This window comes from Ovis canadensis, chromosome 26, assembly GCF_042477335.2.
Source record: "Ovis canadensis isolate MfBH-ARS-UI-01 breed Bighorn chromosome 26, ARS-UI_OviCan_v2, whole genome shotgun sequence".
Classification (NCBI taxonomy): Eukaryota; Metazoa; Chordata; class Mammalia; order Artiodactyla; family Bovidae; genus Ovis; species Ovis canadensis.
The window spans coordinates 22,349,322-22,369,862 of record NC_091270.1 but is presented as its reverse complement, the minus strand read 5'-3'; the positions used below and the strand labels follow the sequence as shown (position 1 = coordinate 22,369,862).

At 50.7% G+C, this 20,541-nt stretch overlaps 1 protein-coding gene and 1 long non-coding RNA gene across 3 annotated transcripts in view; one reads left to right on the top strand and one right to left on the bottom strand.

Annotated features, from left to right (window-relative positions):
- The window catches only part of DEFB1 (defensin beta 1), a 39,649-nt gene extending 25,335 nt beyond the window's left edge, over positions 1–14,314 (top strand). Inside the window, exon 4 of the mRNA XM_069572825.1 lies at positions 14,067–14,314. Coding sequence (XP_069428926.1) covers positions 14,067–14,215 — 149 coding nt within the window. The 3' untranslated portion in view covers positions 14,216–14,314. The remainder of the gene's footprint in view (positions 1–14,066) is intronic.
- A 1,890-nt stretch (positions 14,315–16,204) lies between these two features.
- Positions 16,205–19,429, bottom strand: LOC138430993 (uncharacterized). Of its 2 annotated transcripts, none has more exons than XR_011253484.1 (3): positions 19,322–19,429; positions 18,064–18,165; positions 16,205–16,827 (listed from the first exon to the last, which is right to left on the bottom strand). It is a non-coding gene; the product is annotated as an uncharacterized lncRNA (long non-coding RNA). The 2 variants fall into 2 exon arrangements; XR_011253483.1 differs by having other exon boundaries at positions 19,257–19,372.
- Between the last annotated feature and the right edge of the window lie 1,112 nt (positions 19,430–20,541).

Here is a 20,541-nt window from a genome sequence, read left to right as displayed (position 1 = left end):
GACGACAGTTGGGGTGTTTGCGAGCAGGCATGGAGTCCAGGCAGACCAGACACCAGTCGGAGGCCTGCTCTCCTGCTTCTGAAGCCCGAACAAGACTCCATTTTCATTTCTCTAAAACAGCAGTTGCCGGGAGCCAGTGTGAGGAATCCCGCCCGTGACAAGGTCATGAGGAAGGAAGCTGACATACGCAAGGCGTGCTCAGACTTCAGGGACCCCTCTGGAAATTCCTAAGCATGTACCCCAACAAAAATCTGCCGGCTTTTGTGCTCTGCTTTTCCACTCTTCTGACATTTTCTGGAAAAAGTCAATTCAGGGCTTTAGTCTTCTGCATTTGAAAGAGTGTTTCAATCCAAAAAACCCTCTGATGGCTTTCTAGCCTGCCTGCAGGACTCCTACAGCTGCGCATGTGATTGTTTGAGGCCTCCTGACCGCAGGAGGCACAGGAAGCTTAAAACATCCTAGGAATGTAGGAGCTTCCGAGGAGTCAAAATCTTTTTAGGACTGATTAAAGGTTTCATTTGTTGAGTCAATATTTGCTGCCAAATTTTCACATCCTTTAGTTGTAGATATAGTTAGAAAAACAAGTAGTAGACCTTGTGTTAGCAACATTAGATCTTTGAGTTAAGTACCTTCTTTGTTATATCCCACTGCACCTTTGTTCTATAGAGATGTAACTTTAATGTTAATGCTTTAAGGAGATGTAGATTAAAGAAAAACACTTCAGGGGAAACAAGATTAACATTCATTAAGGAAGAGAGCCAAAAAGTGTTAACAAGCCTCTTGGCCAGAAGATAATGTAAATCACCTGAGACCTTTTGTATACCAAATGATGTATAGAAAGAGCCTGAGCTGCGAACGCTACATAATCTTGTGTTACCCATTGATCTCTGTGTTTTATCAAAAGTATAAAAGGCCTTCTGAACAATAAAGGATGGGGCCAGCTTCTGGGGCCAGGGGGCCAGGGGCCAGGGGCCAGCTACTTGGACCAGCTTCTCTAACTAATCTCCCGGCCTGGTTTCTTGGGACTCTGGCTCCCCCCGTGTCTCTCTCTCTCTTTCTTCTTCTCTCCCTTTCCCTCTCTCTGCTCTTTACTTTAACTTCAGGCTGAATCTCCACCTGGAGCTCAGAGGCTCGCCAGGTCTACTTACTTGCCCTGGCTGTTAAGACCCGCGAGAAAGGGAGCTTAAGGCGAGGCACCCTTAGATATTCAAGCGGGCGCTGGTGGCCCAACATAGATGGTGCAAATTCCTTGTCTGGAATTTTATTGGCCTTCCGCGTAAACCAAGCTATTCAGCCCTCTTCCTCCACTTAATCTTCTTACTACACTATAGTTTCTTAATCTAATCTTTCATTAATAAATAAACAAGTCTTTCCACGCCGACGCCGTCCACCCTTCGAATTCCCTGGATCCACCGGGGCTGGACCCCAGCAAGCAGTGATTCCGTTTTAAATGCGTGTGTGGGGGGTGCCCCGTGTGTGCTCACTCAGTGGTGTCCAGCTCGGGGACCCCATGGACTGTAGCCGGCCAGGCTGCTCTGTCTGTGGGGTTCTCCAGGCAAGAGCACTGGAGTTGGTGGCCATTTTCCTCCTCCAGGGGATCTTCCCGACCCAGGGAGGGAAACTCGCTCTCCTGGGGCTATATTAGCAGGTGGACTCTTTACCACTGTGCCACCTGGGAAGCCCCATATGCATATGTATATCTATATTCTTTTTCAGATTCTTTTCCATTATAGGTTATTATAAGATATTGAACATAGCTTTCTGTGCTATACAGAAGGGCCCTGTGTATCTATCTTATAAACTCATTCCTTTAAAAAATGTTTATTGGTATATAGTAGATTGACAGTGTTGTACAGTAAAGTGAGTCAATTATATTTACATATGTAGTTATATATAATAGATAATCATTCTTACATTCTCTTATAGGTTATTGTATAATATTAAGTATAGTTCCTTGTACTATACAGTAGGTCCTTGTTGGTTATCTATTATATATAGTAGTTTATATATGTTAATTTCAAACTCTTAATTCATTCTTCCCTCTTTCCTCTTTGGTAACCATAAATTTGTTTTCTATTTTATAAACTCATTCTTAATAAGCAAGAAACCAAGGCCCAGGAAGGGACTTGGTGAGGACTCTGGTTGGGCCCCTGCTGGAGAGGCCTCTTGGTTTTCTTGAATGGCAGTGAGCACCCAGCAGCATCTGTCTGGAGAAAATACAAGCAGTTTCCCATGATGAGAAAGTTCCTGGATAACAAGCAGGTGGTACACAAGGAATTTGGACATATATATTCAAATAACAAGAATTTGGTCGCTTTTCCATCTCTGTCTACGAATAAGCAACACATAATATGAGGGCTGTCAGGCCCAGCAAGGTGTTCCTTATGCTCAGGCATAACGTCTGGCACAGGCAGACACTGTGATATTTGTTAAATAAGGAGAAAAAGGTTTGGCTCAGAGCCAGGGCACTGACTGTGGGCGTGTGATGATTCACAGAGGAGCCAGCACCCAGGGTTAGTACCCACCCTGGCCTTCCATGGGCTCAGTAAACGGGGAGGCGGGTGTGTGGGGACGGGGTGCTGGGGGCAGTGCGCCCCCTTTTCTCCTGCTAAGACAGCTGCTCCATTATCTTTCTGACACATTCACTGTCGATGCTGTTAAAAGATAAAACCTGCTTTAGTTCTGAGCACTTTGCAAGGAAGTCGGATGGTGAAATCTGCAGGTGGATCTGGGTGGGGGCGGGGGGCCTGTGGGTGGGCCAGGACGACCTGCCTCCCATCCTGATGCCCGCACTGGGCCCTCCCCTATCCAGTAGCCAAACCGGAGGCCCAGTGAGTCCACAACTTTAGAGCAAACGCTGCCTTCACTTTGCCAGCCCGGCGGGAAGTCTGGAGGCCACAAGGCCTGCAGGAAGATCTTCCTTCTGTGCACAGAGCACAGGGCATTGCCTGAGTCTTTTTTGTGTTGAAAAGACAGATTCCAGGGAATTCCTTGGCGTCCAGTGGTTAGGACTCGGTGCTTTCACTGCCAAGGCAAGGGTTCTGCCCCTGGTCAGGGAATTACAATCCTTCAAAGTTGTGCAGCACAGCCCAAAATAAAAGACATATTCTAGAGTTTCACTGCTGGCAAATTTCAAGCAGGAGTTATTTCGTGACGGTGTCCCTGGTGATTCTGATGGGCTGCCTCGTTTGGAAACTGACCCCTAAAAAACCCCATAGAATTCACCGCCTTCTTTTGCTAGATGGGAATGTGAGGGTGGCAGGTGGCCTGGGACACCTGAGGTCATCCACACCCAGTGGCACCTGAGGCCTAATTCAGGAGGCCCCCTCCTCTTCATCCGGGAGGTGTGATCAACACCTGATGCAAACAACTCCTGCCTCCGGGAAGTGGCCGGCCATGTGGCCCATGAGGCGGACATGCCCTGGAGACCAGCAGGCGAGGACAGGACCCAGCTGGCTGTGGCCAAGTTCAGGCGCCAGGGAGAGAATGGTCAAGTGCGGGGAGTTCCGGGGCACGTGCCACCCCTGACCACCACGTGAGCTCCACTGACTGAATAACCAGGACGCAAACCTGCCGCGGGAACACGGAGGGTTTCTCCCCGGCCTGTCCCTCCAAACCCCTGCCCCTCTCACAAAGACTGCTTCCAGCTGGTGACTCTCTGTGAGTCTCCGGGCTCTCCCCTGCGATTCCATATGTGGATGTGCACACACGCAGATCTCCTTTTTCTTTTACCCCACACAAATGTGCTTAAAACTGAAGTTTCTCCCTGAATAGACCCTGACCCGAGCTTTCTCAGGCAAAGAATGTTAATGATCGCCGCCCCCGGAACGCATTGAGGGATGCAGGCCCTCCTAACGAGGCCCCAAACTATAAACAAGGCCTTGAGTCTGTTTTCAGACACAGCAGAGTGGAGTGGAAATAGCTACCGTGGACCACATGAAGAGGTAAACCAAGGCGAGCTCAAAATTGTCAAAAAGATGAGTTTATTCAGGAACAGCCGTAATTGCATCAGGGCACACAAACTGTAGAAGCCATAGGTGAGTCAATAAAAGGTGTGGGGTAGGCCATGTTTATGGCCAGGAAATGTAAAGAAGGGAAAGTCCAGTTAGTCTATTAAAATAAAAATCAATTGAAAGAAGTACAGAGACCAGGCCTGAAAGCCCAGGCAGGCAAACAAAGCTCAGATGAGCCTAACCCAGGTCATTTCTTTTTCTCACCTCTGGAACCATAAGCAAACCTTCCAAGGCTGATATGAGGCAACCTATGACCAAGGCCCTCTCATTTAAGAAAACTGTAATATTATCACTTTTCTGTAAACCAGGCATTTACAGAAACTCTGTTTCTAGTCCTGAAGTTTTATTTTTCTGAGGGCATGTGCATGAGATTTTCCATTTTATATCTTCCGGTTCCATTTCAGATTGAAATCCTTTGACAAACATGGGCTGTGGCATCTAGAGAAGGGCCATCGCTGGGGTGCCAAGAGTTTGGGGAGCTCTCAGGAGTGGAATCCAGGGAGTTCTGGGGTCCTAGGAGACGGAGAGTTAACCAAGGTGCAGACACATGTATTAGTCAGGATGGCTGCTGTAACAAAACACACAGGCTGGGAGCTTGAAGGGCAGAAGCTCTCGTCTCGTGGTTCTGGAGGCAACTTTCTCACCGTGTGCTCGTGTGGCAAAGAGAGCAGTGAAGCTCTTCCTCTGCTTATAAGACTACAGGGATGGGGCCATGTGACTTCTTTCAGCCTTAATTACCTCCTTAAAGGCCCCACCTCCAAACACAGGGCTTCAACATGGGCAACTGGGGGACACCATTCAGTCCATGGCAGCACTCATTTCATTCATTTCCTCCAGCAACTGGTCATCTATACCGACACCAGACCCTCCTGGGAGGGGAGATGATGGGGGTCTCCATGCGGCCCCTCCCTCAGACCTCACTGATGTCGGGGGAAGCAGCCAGCATGCCAAGAACTCGACAGGAAGGAGGCTGTAAAAGGGGCAGCCCAGAAGTAACAGCCACTTTTAGGAAGAGGAGAGGTCAGGGATGACTTCTCAGAGCAGGTGGCTGGGAAACAAGAGAGAGGCTCACCCACAGGTGCCGCCAGCCCTGCTGCGGTGCTCAGCACATGGTGGTTATGTCATGAATATCGTTGAAATGCAGTCCATTCCGTCTCTGCTGCAGAGCGCTCCACGCTCAGTAGGCGCGCAGGGCCCGTGGGCTGGCCTGGGGCCCGTGAGCTGTCAGTGAAAGTGGCTGTTCTTACTCTCAGGAGCGCCGCACACAGGTGCACCCCAGTCCCTCCCCTGATCCGTGTAAACACCCCAAACGCCAGCTGTGCCGACATGACGGGCTCTGTCTGAATCTCCCCGGTTCACAGATGGGACAGCTCCAGCCAAGAGGTTGTCCCGGCTGCGGTGCCAGGCCCGGTGGCTCCACAGAGAAAGTGGGAGCCTGGAGCCCTGCCGCTGACCAGGAAGGGAACCTCGGGCTGGAGGCGCACGTCCGCTTCCTTCTCACCCAGTCGCCTCCCCCACTCTTTACTTTCCCAGCTCTCCACCTTCAGTCATGATCTGGGCTCACATTCTGCATCTCGGGAAACCGAAACCGAGATACTCCTTCCGCGGAAATGTTTATGCAACTCACCACCATTTCCCTGAATCACCTCCTGCTCCTGGTTATGCTACCTTGGTCCGGGGCATCACCTTTTACTTAGGTGGAGCCAGGAATCTAGCTCAATCTGTCTCCCATGTCTGGGGCACTTTTCCTTCTTAACATCCCTTGAATCCATGTCTCCTTTCTTCCCCCTTCACAACCTTAGTTAAGACCCTCATTGCTCCACCAGCTCCTCCCTTGGCCTCCCAAGTCCAGTCTTGCCTTTCTCCACACACACTTCCCTGAGGTGGTTTCTAAAATGGCAACTGGCTTGTGTATTTCTCCTGTTTGAAATCTTCCGAGATCTCCCTATTGCCTAAGGAGGAAAGCAAAGCCAAACTCACACACACTCCCTCAGATCGCAGCCTTGTTCCCGGGTCCTCGCTTGCTGCCAATCAGAGCACCTATCCAGTGCCATGGCAACGGCCTGTCTGCTCTTCCATCTCCTCAGCTAGACTTTTGCAGGAAACCAACATAAATCTTGTTTCCTCACTGCACCCCAAGACCCCAACCATCACCCAGCGCACAACAGGAACCAAACATACACACTTGAATCAGTGAGTGAAAGGATAAATGTTTGAATACGATGAACTGTCTGTCCCTTCCCCTAAATTTCCTGTGCACTTAAAACTGCTCCAAAAAATTTGTCTTGACCAAAAAAAAAAAAAAAAAAAGTTTGTCAGAAGAAGCTCATAGATTATAAAAGATTTGAGAGATATTTTGATTAAAAAAAAGCAACACCAGCCAGAAACTAGAAAGACTAGTATTAGTCAACCATGGGCCAGAAGAAAATTCCATCCCTAATGGTTGGAGAAAAGGCAACAGCAGGGCTTTTGTGAGGGACAAGGGTGAAGTCCGGGGCACAGCGTGGAGAGTGCAGCTCAGCTAAAGGCCTGACACAGGCTGCCAGCAGGGCAGCCACCTGGCTCAGTGCCCCTGGGGCCACCTCTCCTGCTCCCAGAGCCTCTGGCGGGAGGGGTTCCAGCGTGCACTCCCATCCCGGGAACTCCATCTGAGCGGCTCCTCGGGGACCTAGGACAGAGCAGAGAGGAGGAGCCGCCTCCAGGCCTGCAGGCCCAGCGCCGGATCTAGCTGCAGCCTGAGGGAGACGGGCGTCCACGTGACTCCCCGACGACTCAGGGCTTGATGTGAAAGGTTATTTATTAGAATCTCTCCCTGGCGTTGGACGCCGCCCTTCACGTCGGTGTGTGCGGTTGTGCAATCCTCCAGCCCATAAAGGCGGTGACCCTGCCGCCTCTGGAGCCTCTGGAGCCTTTGGAGCCCGGCCTCCCCTGAGCCTCCCTCCTTGGGGCTCCGGCCACCTGCCGCCACCATGAGGGTCCTCCGCCTGCTGCTGCTGGCCCTCGGCCTGCTCCTCTCCCAGCTGGGCCCAGGTGAGCTGGGACCCTGCAGCGCCTGGGGCTGGAACTCGGGGCCGCGTCTGAGGTTGGCCGCCTCTGCAACCTGAGCCCGGGGCAGCAGGAAGGCCTCTCCGGGGCAGAGCGGCCTGTCGGGGGCAGATGGCGCGGGGCGGTCCGACCGAGGGGTCCAGGCCATCCCGAGTGCGAGGAGTGCACCCGCCTGCCTAGAGCCTCCCCGGGCTAGTTCTCCCAGGAGCCTGAGGGCAGCTGAGCGGCAGGAGGGCCGGACTCCAGTCTCTCTCTCATCTCTCCCTCAGGGCTCCCTTCCTTCTGCCCTTGGCGGGGATGTCAGGTGGCAGGCAGCCCCCACACCCCCAGCCCTGTCTCTGTCTTGGGCATCCAGAAAGTATCCTCTGTGAAGGGGACCCCTACCCCCATCTGCAAGATGCCCCCTTACCCCCGAGAGGCGCAGCGTCCCAGCCAGCCCAGAGGTGCACCCCGTCTCTCACCAGGGCCCGGGGCGGGTCCTCCCAGCTGTTCTCCTGCAAGCAGGTGCCACCTGCCCTGCCCACAAGACCAGTTCCGCCAGAGTCTTTGACTCACCCGTGTGCAGGCACTCAGGGATCCACCTTCCTTGAGAAATCCGCTCACATCCTCCAGGGTGGCCCATTCCCCAGTGCACCACAGGGGAGCTCTGTGTCAGGCCAGGGGATGCCAGTTCCTCGGGGTCAAAGCAGCAATGCCCCTGGTGTAAGAGAAGGCGAGCCCCTGCCTGCCAGAAGAGTCAAGAACACAGTTTATCCCAGCCCCGCCACTCACTCCCAGGTCATCCCCAGCAAGTCACCTCTTCTGGCTTTTAGTTTCCTCGTTGGCAGAGTGAGTGGGCTGCGGCAGAGGGCTCTAAGAGCGTTAGGCTCCGGAATTCTCTGCAAGCCCCGCTATGCTTTCCTCCAGGGCAGCACCTCGTTGTGCATTTGGGCCTCATTTACTCCAGGGGTTCCTCAGGGCTCCCCTCGGACAGCTGGGTTCCGAAGTATTCCAATGCAGAGCTTTAATGTTTCCAGTCGGGACCCTTAAGGGAGGCAGAGAAATCCATGCAGTGTCCTGCTGTTATCGTACTCATCTCACAGCACGTGTGTTCATGAGCAGCCGTGCAAAGCCTCTTACCACAGCTCAGTTCACACTCAGAATGTTTGAAAGCCACTATATTAACATGAAGAGTTGTTTTCAGTCTGTGACATCTAAGTAGGATTACAAGCATCTCATCCAAAGCCTCGAAAAAGAGTGTTCCCGGGGGCACGCAGGAGGAACTGAACTTACTAATCACTTCTTACAGAAATGGCAGCTGATATGATGGAGGGCCCAGCGTAAACTGGACCGGCTTAGATACTGCCCTTGAATGAAAGGCAAGCCCTGACTGCACAGAAGCAGCAGTAAAGAGGGCCTCAGGATGGGGCCCCTCAGGACTGCTCGCTGAGCCCAACTCCTCTTCTAGAAGGGGCGGAGTGGGGTCCTCCCCACCTCTGGGCTGGAGCTAGGGGGTGCCTGAGCTGCAGGGTCCCTGCAGGTTGAGCACCCTCTCTGAGCCTTGAGATGCTCACACCTGGAAAAGGGGCTGCAGGGAAGGCAAGCTCGACATCACGTTTTCTAGGGAATGTAGAAACGTCTGGAGGGGAGGAAGAGCCTAGGTGTTTCCTGCATCAGAACACACTGGGGTCCCCAGCCTGTCCCCAGGGTCGAGGTTCCCTGCGCACAGGCGCCAGCTGGGTTGCTTCCGCTCCTTGTGGTTGTGTCCTCGTTGCTGTGTACTGGTTGTTGCAGCTGCAGCAGCCGCCCCTGCAATACCCACCCTGCCAGCAGGCTGCCCCGATGCTGGAGGCCTGGAGCTAGTGCAGGGAGGGAGGCGGCACTGCTCAGCCACCCTGAACCCCTGCAGGGTCAATTTACTCCTTTTCTAGAAGAGCCCTCAGACCGGGTCATTTCACAGGTGAGGAGTCGAGGCCCGTGAGGCCCCGGGGAACCAGCGCTTTGTGGTCACTGCAGGAGATCCTAAGACTTGGTGTTGAGCAGTTTTCCTCCCGGTCAGAGAAAAAGGCCTGTGTCGCCCACTGTTAGCTTACACAGATAGTCTTTGTGTGAACATGGAATGTCACAGTGGCAAGGCCACCCAGGTCCCTGCAGAAGCTGGAGGCCAGCAGAGGTGCTGAGAAAGGCTGAGGCTGTGTCCTCGCTGTTCAAGGAGTATCCAGGGAAGAGCTGCTGCAGGCAGGCATTGCCCAGGATGAGGGGCCGCGTCGGGGAGCAGCCCCGGAATCCGTGGCCGCACATTTGAGAAGCAGAGCACAAGCCAACAGAATTGCTTAGCTAAAGAGAGCTGTGCTGTGAAATGCTGTTAAGGGCACAGTGCCAGGGGAACACATGACGATGAGAGCAGAGGGGGTCTCAAGGGGCCGGAAAGGCTTTGCTGAGGAAGCTGAGAAGTGAGGGAATGATGAAAGTCATTTTTGAGTTCATGGAATTTTCAAAATAATATTTCTTTTAACTCTCTCCCAATTAAAAGTCAGGATATGTCACACACAAAAATCAGATTTTTAACTTCTTTAAAAAGTTTTAAAATTTTATTTAACTTTTAATTTTATATTGGAGTATACTTGATTAAAAATGTGTCATGTTCAAGGGTACAGCAACATAATTCAGTTGTACATACACATGTATCTACTCTTTTTTCAAAATCTTTTCCAGTTTAGCTTGTTACATAATACTGAGCAGAGTTCCCTGTGCTATTCGGTAGGTCCTTTTGGTTGCGTTCTCAGTGGCTTCAGTCAAAGTCTGTCTCTGCGACTCCATGGAGTGTAGCCCGCCAGGCTCCTCTGTCCATGGGATTCTCCAGGCAAGAATACTAGAGTGGGTTGCCATGCCCTCCTCCAGGGGATCTTGACCCAGGGGTTGAACCTAGGTTTCCTGTGCCTCCTGTATTGCAGGCAGATCCTTTACGTGCTGAGCCACCAGGAAGCCCTTTTGGTTATCCACATCAAATACAGCAGTGTGTACGTGTTCTCTTCCTTAAAGACACAGCACATGTGGCAGATTCCTGCCTGGCAACAGTGAGCTGCGCTAAAGAGTGCCGCTGCCGCCACACAGGATGCGCTCCTCAGGACGCCGCAGACCCCAGCAGTCCCTACTGCCTCCCTCAGCCCATTTCACAGAGCTGTGTTATCTGCCTGGCTGAGGTGGGAATCTGGATTTTCAGCCCCAATTAACTAAACCAGTGAAAGTGAAACTGTTCGGAGTTATTTTTGGCCGGGGGTGTTTCTGAAGAGCTCCGGTACCAAAGTTCTTTATATCTCAGCCCAGAAAAGAATTCAATGAGAGGCAAAGTGATAGAAGTGATTTATTAGGATACGACATTTGTGAGGTATAAAAGTGGGCAGGCAATGGGGTGCTGCACCTCAAAACCTTACTGGCTTCTTTTATAAACAATGGAAAAGTGAGGAGGAAGGGGAAGAACTTCTTCGACTTTCTTAGGTGGACATCATGCTTCCAACATTGCTCCTCCTCCAGGTTGAGCAGGGGCGTTTTCTCGTCCCTTCCTGCTCAAGCTAGGTCCACAAATTAGCTTTATCATGTGTGCAGAGAGCATGTCCTGGGCTACTGACTTGCTGAGCTCACTGCGCAGGCTGTGGCTCTCATGCCACCCTTGTTTTGCTGCCTTGAGGCTTGCCTCGTGCCTCTGTTGCTCGGTTTTGTTGCTAAGCAAGCCTGCTGGGTTTTGTGGTTAAGCAAACCTGCTCTCTCCAGTGATCATTAACTTATAGGGGTCTCCCATATTTTTCTACTTGCAATCCCCTGCTGGGATTAACTATTTAATTACCTACTTTGTCTCTTCACTTTGCCTCTATCAAAACGAGAGACGGCAAGGACAAGCCACATGGGAAGGAGAGCTGGTATGAAAGCCAAGTAGGTAGGCGAGCCACTCAGTCATGTCCAACTCCTTGTGACCTCATGGATTACCCCATGTAGCCTGCCAGGCTCCTCCATCCATAGGATTTCCCAGGTGAGAATACTGGAGTAAGGTGCCATTTCCTTCTCCAGGGGATCTTCCCCCACCAGGATTGTACCCCGGTCTCCTACATTGCAGGCAGACTCTTTACCATCTAAGCAACCAGGGGATCCCCTTGAAAGCCCAGACGTCCAGATAAATTAAAACAACAACAACAACAAACAGAGCTCTCACTCTCACTCCAGTCCTCCCAGCTCCGCTGTGGGGAGGAAGAATCATCACCCCCATTCTGTGGCTTAATAACTTGGCTACAGTCACATGATTGGTAACAGACTGAGCAGGGACTCAAACCCAGGCCATCAGCTCCAACACTGCACAAAGCGTCCTGGGACCAGGGTGAGGGGTCAGGAGAGGGGTCAGGGATGTAGGGAAGCACAGGTCAGTCAGGCCTGAGGCAGCAGGAGACCCCATCTGTGTTCAGGTGGGCCCCAGAGGCTTTCAAACCAGAGAGTCACAGAATCAAACATGGCTTCTTCTTCTTGGTGAGGATCTACTTGTTCATTTTGGCTGTGCTGGGTCTTCACTGATGTGAGGACCTTCTCTAGCTCTGCAGCGCGGCTGCTCGTTGCTGCGTGTGCAGGCTTCTTGCTGTGGTGGCTTCTCCTGTGGGGGATGAGCCCGGGCTTTCTGGAATGTGGGCTTCGGTAGCTGCGGATCCCACGCTCCAGAGCACAGGCTCAGGAGTGTGGCTTTGGGGCTCAGCTGCTCTGAGGCATGTGGGGTCTTCCTGGGCCGGGGATCAAACCCATGTCCCTTGCATTGCAATGCAGATTCTTAACCACTGGACCACCAGGGGTGCCCCAGACATGGCTCCTGTAAGTGAGTGGTCTCCTGGGTGTGGAGGCTGGTCGGAGGAGAGGCCCTGTAATCTGGAGTAGTCTTTATATATCCTACATAGCAGCCTTGTCAGTTGTAAGCATGGCAAATATCTTCCCTCACCCTGTGCCTTAGTTTTTCACTCTCTGAATTTTCCACATTATTTTAAGGTGGTTAAGCATGTCGTATTTTTTCCTTTAGGGTTACTGCTGTGATGCCTTAAGAAGTCTTTTTCTAGCCCAAAGGCATGAAGCGTGTTCAGTGTGTCTTCTGAGGGCTTATTGGTTGTCCTTTCACATCTAGGTCTATAACCATCTGGCAGTGATTTTTAATGTGCACGTGTGGTGTGACTAACGGTAAAAGGTTTATTTTTTCCATTATGAATATTTAATTGTTCCAGAACCAAGCACGGAGGAGACCATTTCCTCCCCTCTTATGCTGAGCGACTGTTGTTCAGCTTTCAGTGTCTGCAGGGACCTCCTCGGGCGTCTCCCGCTATTCTATTTGTGTATTTCTCTGCCCTAGTCCATTGGTAGGTTTGTATCCTCACCATCTGGTCTAATTACAGTGGCTCTATAATTAGTCTCAAAATCCAGTAAAGCAAGTTCTCCTGCCTTCTTTGCTAAGACTGCTTTAGCTACTCTTGGTCCTTTGAATTGCCACAAAAATTTTAAAATCAGCTCATCAAGTGTCACTGAAAGAATCTCCTGGGATTGTCATGGTTTTGGGCTAGCACAGCAGCTTAATTGGGGGAAAATTAACATTTTAAAAATAATTAATGCTCCAATGCTTAAGCATAGCATTTCTACTTATTTAGGGCCTCTTTAAATTAAAAAAAAAAACTATATTCTTTACAGATAGAGATATTGCACATTATTTTTTAGATTTGTAACCAAGTATGTTTTATGCTCTTCTATAAGGTGCTTTTATTTTTTTTTCCTGTTGATTGCAGGAGTAAAATTCTTATTCTTTTTGTGTAGTGATCTCATGGACAGCAAATTTGCTAAGCTTTCCCGTTAATTCCTTTTAGACTGCCTACGTCTAATCATAATATCTGCAAATAGAGACAGTTTCGTGTCTTCCGTTCCAGCGCTTGCACCTTTTGTCTCTTTCTTCCTTGTCTCATTCCCCTGGCTAGCACCTCCAGCACAGTGCGGGGTGATGATGAAATGGCAGCAATGCTCGTCTGCTTGCCGGTCTCGAGGGATGTTTTCAGTGCTCGACCATGAAGTGCACACTGTGCTGCAGGCTTCTGTAAGCACTCGTTATCAGGTTAAGGAGTTTCCTCCAGCTCCTTATTTGGTAGGAGTTCTTTCTTTTTTAAAATCATGAATCAATGTTGAATTTTTTCCAATATTTTTCTGCATCTTTTAACATAATAGAACCATTGACTGATTAGATAATGAGAACATTTAATCTCAACTCCTCTGTCATTTAGTTAGGAAAAAATGCAGCCATAATGGGATGGACATGTACACACTGCTATATATAAAATGGTATATATAAATGCTATACGTCAAGGACAAGGACGTACTGTATAGCACATGGAAGTCTGCCCAATGTTACTCGCCAGCCTGGATGGCAGGAGCATTTGGGGGAGAATGGATACATGTATATGTATGGGTGTGCACCTTTGCTGTCCACCTGAAATTATCACAATATTTTTAATCAGCTATACTCCAATATAAAATCAAAAGTTTAAATTTAAAAAAAGTAACCATAAAAGTGCTATTTCCCCAACAAAAGAAAGATGACCAGCCTCAGAATCTTGAAAATGAATGAGATCGCATAATCTAGTCTCCTTAATTTTGAGAACTGGGGTTCAGAATGTTTGAGTGCTTTGCTAAAAATCACACAGACACACTCTAGAATAAGGAACGTAACCAAAGCACTCTGATGAGATATGTTGCTATTCCTTTTGGGCCTATAATGTACTGAAGCTTCAAAGATAATGCCAAAAATGAGGGCTTGCTAAGGGTGGAGACACCAACCCACCAGCTTTGAGGGGGCTCTTCAGGTGCCGTGTTTCACGAGCAGCTCCACAGGTCAGCTTGGTGTGAAGCTCTTGCAAGGGAAACCCCTGTGATGTGCTTTGCAAACGGCTGTCTGTCCTGCTTTCCCCTGAAATCCCTGTGGCCGCAAGCCAGGAGTCTGACACGGTTGCTTTTCCCTTGTCTCAGGTGCCGGCCAGCTTACGGCTCTCGGCAAGCGGTCTGACAGCTACATATGTGCCAGGAAAGGGGGGACCTGCAACCTATCACCCTGCCCCCTCTACAACAGGATTGAAGGCACCTGCTACAAGGGCAAAGCCAAGTGCTGCATCCGTTGACTCTGAGCTGGGAGCGACGGCAGAGAGGACTCAGGAGCCATGTGAAGTCTTTGTAACCGTTGTTTTAATAAAAGGATTTTGTGAAGCATACGTCCTTGAGACCGGAATGAGTTGTGTGTCTCCTTTTGGAAGAGTTCGAAAGGGCAGACAGGCTAGGCAGCAAAGCCCATCGAGTACGGGACTGGGGGATGCTGACGAGGCTGTGAGCCGTGCCACCTCCACTCTGATTTATCACCAGATCTACAGGTGAGCGATGCAGGGGGTCCAGGTGAGACCGAGAGCACGTGATGACCCAGCCTCAGGCCCCCCTCATTCGTAGCAGAAGCTCATCCCAGACCCAGTGATCTCAGCAGCCTGTCCATCTGCTGAGCCCAGAACTGCTGCCCCTGCTCCTCCCTGGGCCGGGACAGTGGGCTGTGGGTTGGTTAACCTTAGCATTTGAGAACTTTCATTAGCACCGTAAAAGTATCCCGAGTCAGGAGGCCTAATAGCTGGTCCCTGGAGGACCATTTCTAGCTCCAGCACAGTCACATGGTCTACTTACAATCACTTACAGAAGCATTCTCCAGGACCACTGCCCCTGCCTTGTCATTTCTGCACCACGAGGCCTGTAGACACCCACTGATGGGAGAGAAAGGGTTGCCTTCCCCTTTTTCCAATAAATTTCTTACAACTCCTGATGATGCACATGCTGTCCTCTCCTTCATCTGGCAAGAGCAAGTCCACATTCCACTTGGATCAGTCGCAAGCATACATACAAGTCAAGCAGTATAAAAACGTGGGGGAATTCCCTGGTGGTCCAGTGGTTAGGGGAGTGGGTAGTATCAGCTAAGTCCTTGTGGCTTAGGAGACAACAGATGGTGTTTAAAGTTGATAAGTGAAAATAAGAGGGGTAAGCATGTCATTCAGAGGAGCAGTGAAAGGCAGTGGCTTCCAGTTAGAAGTACTTTGGAAGAATTTCGTTTTCACAAAATACATGTATATTTGTGTAAAATGTATGCAGAGTATAGAACATATATTTTGAAGATGCAAGACATGACTGTTGTCCAATGGAAAAGCCAAAGTCACCTGAACACACCAGGACCAGTGCGTGCCCACGGCTCAAAGCAGTGTCTACGAGATTTGCATCTGTGTTGTTTCCTGCACTGACATTTTGCTAAGAATGGCCTGTTCCTAGGAGGTCAGAGCTGAAGCATTTAGGGCTGGCTGAAATGTCACAAAGCTGGCAACTTCCTCTGTAATCACTCAAAGCAAATTAAATTTGCAAAGCAATTACAACTGGTGAATCCAGAGGGAGGGTGAACGGTATGCGCTGTACTAATCTTGCCTGTGTGTCCATCTGAAGCTTCTCAAGATGAAAGTCAGGTTGAGGGGAGGATGAAAAACATCAGAACCAAGAGTTTTGACGTAAGAGAAGATTCATATAAAATTAAAAGCTTATATTAAAATCCTATAGCCTTAAATTTGAATTGGATGTATTAGTATAAAATCCTGACTTTCCCCCTCTTAACAAGTGTATATTTCTCAGCCCCATCCCTAAAATGCAGAGACAATGAAGTAGCAATGAGCACCCCTAGCACCCAGGCCATGGGTCATTACCTTTCCCACTAGAAGGAACCAGGATGTCTCACAGAAGCAGCAGCTTCCAAGCACAGAGCCTGAGATGGACAAGATGAGTCTGGAGTATCTCGTTGTGCTAGATAGCAGAGAAGCCACCAAAGGCTGGTGAGTGTCCAGGAAACACTGGCTCCAATCTGAGGGGGACTCCCTAGGCTAGGATGGAGCACTTTCCATCCTGGTAGAGAACTGTGACTACCACTGATTAAATATATAAAATATATAAACATGTTAAATACACTAAAATATAACAGTAAATTATATTTTAAACACCAAATATAGAAAAATCCATGAGGTAGTACTGATACTTAAAAAACATTATTTATACTTGGAGTTTGTTAAGGTGCAAACTTATCACTCTGGAAACTGGTATAGAAGAGAAAAGATTAAGCATTTATTCTGCCCCTCTTGTAGAAACTATATTTTAGGGTAAAAAACCATTCAGCTCAGTTCAGTCGCTCAGTCGTGTCCGACTCTTTTCAACCCCATGAATCGCAGCACGCCAGGTCTCCATGTCCATCACCAACTCCCAGAGTCCACCCAAACTCATGTCCATTGAGTCGGTGATGCCATCCAACCATCTCATCCTCTGTCATCCCCTTCTCCTCCTGCCTTCAATCTTGCCCAGCATCAGGGTCTTTTCTAATGAGTCGGCTCTTCACATCAGGTGGCCAAAATACTGGAGTTTCAGCTTCAACATCAGTCCTTCCAATGAACACCCAGGACCGATTTCCCTTAGGATGGCCTGGATGGATCTCCTTGCAGTCCAAAGGACTCTCAAGAGTCTTCTCCAACACCACAGTTCAAAAGCATCAATTCTTCTGTGCTCAGCCCTCTTTATAGTCCAACTCTCACATCCATACATGACTACTGGAAAAACCATAGCCTTGACTAGACGGACCTTTGTTGACAAAGTAATGTCTCTGCTTTTGAATATGCTGTCTAGGTTGGTCATAACTCTCCTTCCAAGGAGTAAGCGTCTTTTAATTTCATGGCTGCAATCAAAAAAACAACCATTATATGAGTGAAATATTTATAGACAATTCCAGCTAATAAATGAAGAATGGATAATAGAATTGGAAAATCACCATTTTGCACCCCTGAATGAAATCATGGAACTAAAACAATGTCAATGGATGGCTTTAAAACATCCACCGGAAAGCCTGGCAGGAAATTTGATGATATAAAATTAAGGCTGAGACCAACTGAACTCAGTGATCAACCTTGTCCTCACTGTAAGCTTACAAGACTGTAAGTTCATGGACCGCCTACTGTGATTCAGAGAAGCGCACACCACCACCCAAGAAATATTCTGGCCAAAAGCATGTGTACTGAAAAAAAATGCACAACCTAAAAGTTGAGAATTATGTTTATTCGGCCGGCATTTTTAGGGAGAGAACCTCTCAGATAAAACTCTTTGGAAAAGGAAATGGTGAACCCAGCATATATGCCAGGATATATAGGAATTTTTGCAATAACAACACGTAGTGAGAACAAAAGGTTACTGTTAATAAAAGTAAAACAGATATCCCCAGTTAAGGAATTTAGCACTTTTCTAGGTATGGGAAGATGTAAGTCTGGACTCACTGAAATCATTCCTCAGGCCTCTGGGGCCAGGATCCTGTGTTTTCTCATCCTGAGTTTCCTCAAGCTGCACCATCAGGGGTGGCTGCAGTCTGATGGCTACTAGATAGTGGGTATTTCTTGTTTCCTTCCTGAGTTCCCTCAGGGCTCACCAGCAGTTGAACCCGAAACTAATCAAGTTTCTACATCTAACTAACAATTCCCAGGAAATGCAAAAGTTAGAGAAACAAGTAAAACAACTGCTCAAGGAAGCAATAAGTCGAGGTCAGAACAGAAGATGCTGCACAGGAAAAACAATTTTTTTTTTTTTTTACAAAAACAGTGGCCTGAGAAGGGATTGTCATTATAGAGAGAAAAGAGGCAAAACAACCAATGGTGGGCCTTGATTGGATTCTGTATCAAAGAGACCGGTTGCAAGAAAACATTTTTGAGAGGGCCAGATAAGTTTGAATATGGACTAGGTCATATCAGAGCTTGTTATTGACTTGATTAGGGTGCCAGCAATGAGGCAGTTATGCTGGAAGAGAAGGGGCCTAATCAGCTAAAGAAGCTCACTGAAGGGCTGAGCAGTGAGATGACACGGTACCCTGGATTTGCTTCAAAACATCTAGCAAAAAGAAAAGAAAGGGAAAATGCTCTGCGGTGACCTCAGTAGGAAGGAAATCCAGGAAAGAAGGGATCCGTGTATTCATGCAGCTGACTCACTGTGCTGTACAGCAGAGACTAACAACGTTGTAACGCCAGGCCAACTGAAAAATAAATGAATACATAAACAAAAGTTAAAGAGTAAACACTTCCCATTTCAGTCAAAAAAAGAAAAAAGAAAAGGAAGAGAGAAATAAAGACATGAAAGTACAGAGCTGAAAAAATTTGTAAAATGTTGAGAAATACCAAAGCTAGGAAATAGGAATATTGGGATTCCTGAGATCCAACCAGTCCATTCTGAAGGAAATCAACCCTGGGATTCCTTTGGAAGGAATGATGCTAAAGCTGAAGCTCCAGTACTTTGGCCACCTCATGCGAAGAGTTGACTCATTGGCAAAGACTCTGATGCTGGGAGGGATTGGGGGCAGGAGGAGAAGCGGACGACAGAGGATGAGATGGCTGGATGGCATCACTGACTCGATGGACGTGAGTCTGAGTGAACTCCGGAGATGGTGATGGACAGGGAGGCCTGGTGTGCTGCGATTCATGGGGTCGCAAAGAGTCAGACACGACTGAGCGACTGAACTGAACTGAACAGAACTTAGGTTTGTGCGCATTTGAAGCCCCTTCAGCCGCAGGGTCACCTCCGCCCCCAGCCCCGTCCCTCAGGCGCCGTCGTGTGAGGAGGACGCCGCGAGCCCCCAGGTCAGCAGGGGAGCAGGTCCGGGCGCGCCCGTCCCGGGAGCGGAGCGCAGGGCTGCTGGCGGGGCCTGCTCCCCGGAACCCGGTCGTCCCCGTGGGTTTGGGTGTGAGTCTGCGAGTCCTCTCCTGCTCTCTGCTCTTCCCAGTGAACAGCCCGGCTCCGCTGCACCAAGAAGAGGAGGGGGAGCTGAGCGCTGCCGGGAGGCGCGCGGTGTGTGGGCCCCGCGCCCGGGGCGTCCGTGCAGCCCCGCGGTGTGTGGGCCCCGCGCCCGGGGCGCCCGTCCGGCTCCGCGCGCACCCCGCCCGGCTCCCCGCCCGGCTCCCCGCCCGGCCCCCCGCCCGGCCCCCCGCCCGGCCCCCCGCCCGGCCCCCCGCCCGGCTCCCCGCCCGGCACCCCGCCCGGCTCCCCGCCCGGCCCCCCGCCCGGCCCCCCGCCCGGCCCCCCGCCCGGCCCCCCGCCCGGCCCCGCATGGACAGCGCCCGCCTCTCGCACTTTTCAAAGGAGGACCGCGGCTCTCGAGCTCCGCCCGGCGCTCACGCCGCCGCGGCAGTGCGCACCTGCGTCTCGGCTCACAGGCCGTCTGCCCGGCTCTGTGCAGACTCGCGCGCAGGAGGAGTCCGGTCCCGCCTGACGCCCGGAGCCTGGAGCCGCCCGGGCCCTTCTCCGGCGCCGCCTCGTGGCGCGCACGGCAGGGCGGGCTCCAGGGCCGCCGGCTCCTTCCGGCGCAGGACCTTCTCAGTAGCTCAAAGCCAGCGCTCTGACTGTTCGAGTCTCCGTTTTCCAACTTGCCGAAACCTCTTGTAGGTCAGGACCTCGAGGAAACATTTCAGACGGCTGAGGGACATGATGGATTCCCGAGGTCAGGTCTGAAGGCCACAGACTTGTCTGGACCGCGGTCCCGCCGTCAGGGAGGTCTCCCCGGGTCTGTTCTGCTCCAGCCTCCGGGGGTGTGGTCGTGGGGCGCGTTTCTGTTGACCAAGAGGAGATCCGAGCCTCCCCTCGTGGTGGCCCCGCAGGGACCGGTCCCCTGGAACAAGGGCCGAGGGCTGGGGCTGCTCCGGGCGGGACCGCCTGCCTCTCTGCACAGAGCTGAGTGCAGAGATTAGACAGACCCCCAGAAACGCGGTATCCTGGGCGGGGGTGTGGGAAGCCCCTCTCCCGGGGCCCTTGGCAGCCCGTCACAAGGAGAAGGAGCGAGATGCTGTAGGAGAAGCAACAGGGCCTGAGGTTTGCAGCCTTAGACAATTGGAGGCCACGATTTTCTTAGAGCTGCGTCCCAGCATTGATGATGGCAGGAAGCCGAGTCCCACCACGGCTGGAGGTGAGTCACTTTCCCTGGAGGAAACCCAGTGCCCCAAATATTCCTGCGCTCTGGGAAGTGCACAGACAGCGGCTCCTGTGACAGGTGACAATACTTATTTTATAAATTAAACTGCTGAATAAACTATGTCCTGTCCTTTCCCCCTACCGGAACAAAGGCACATCCACACAACCCGGAGAGCCAGGTGGGACAGAGTCCTAGAACTCCTGAAAGTCCCTCTGGATGGGCCAGGACAGGAGTGCTGGGGTCTTGGCTGGCTCCCCCTCCCTTTTGTCATACCCTCCAGACCACACATCACTCCAAGGGTCTCCTGCGCTCCTCCACGGAGACAGTGTGCTTTCTTCTTGGTGATCAGCAACTCTGGGGTCACTAGGACCCAGAGAATGATCAACAGGGAAGAAGGGACACAGGTCTGGCCAGAGAGGAGACCCCTTCCCACCCCGCCCCCCGCCCCCC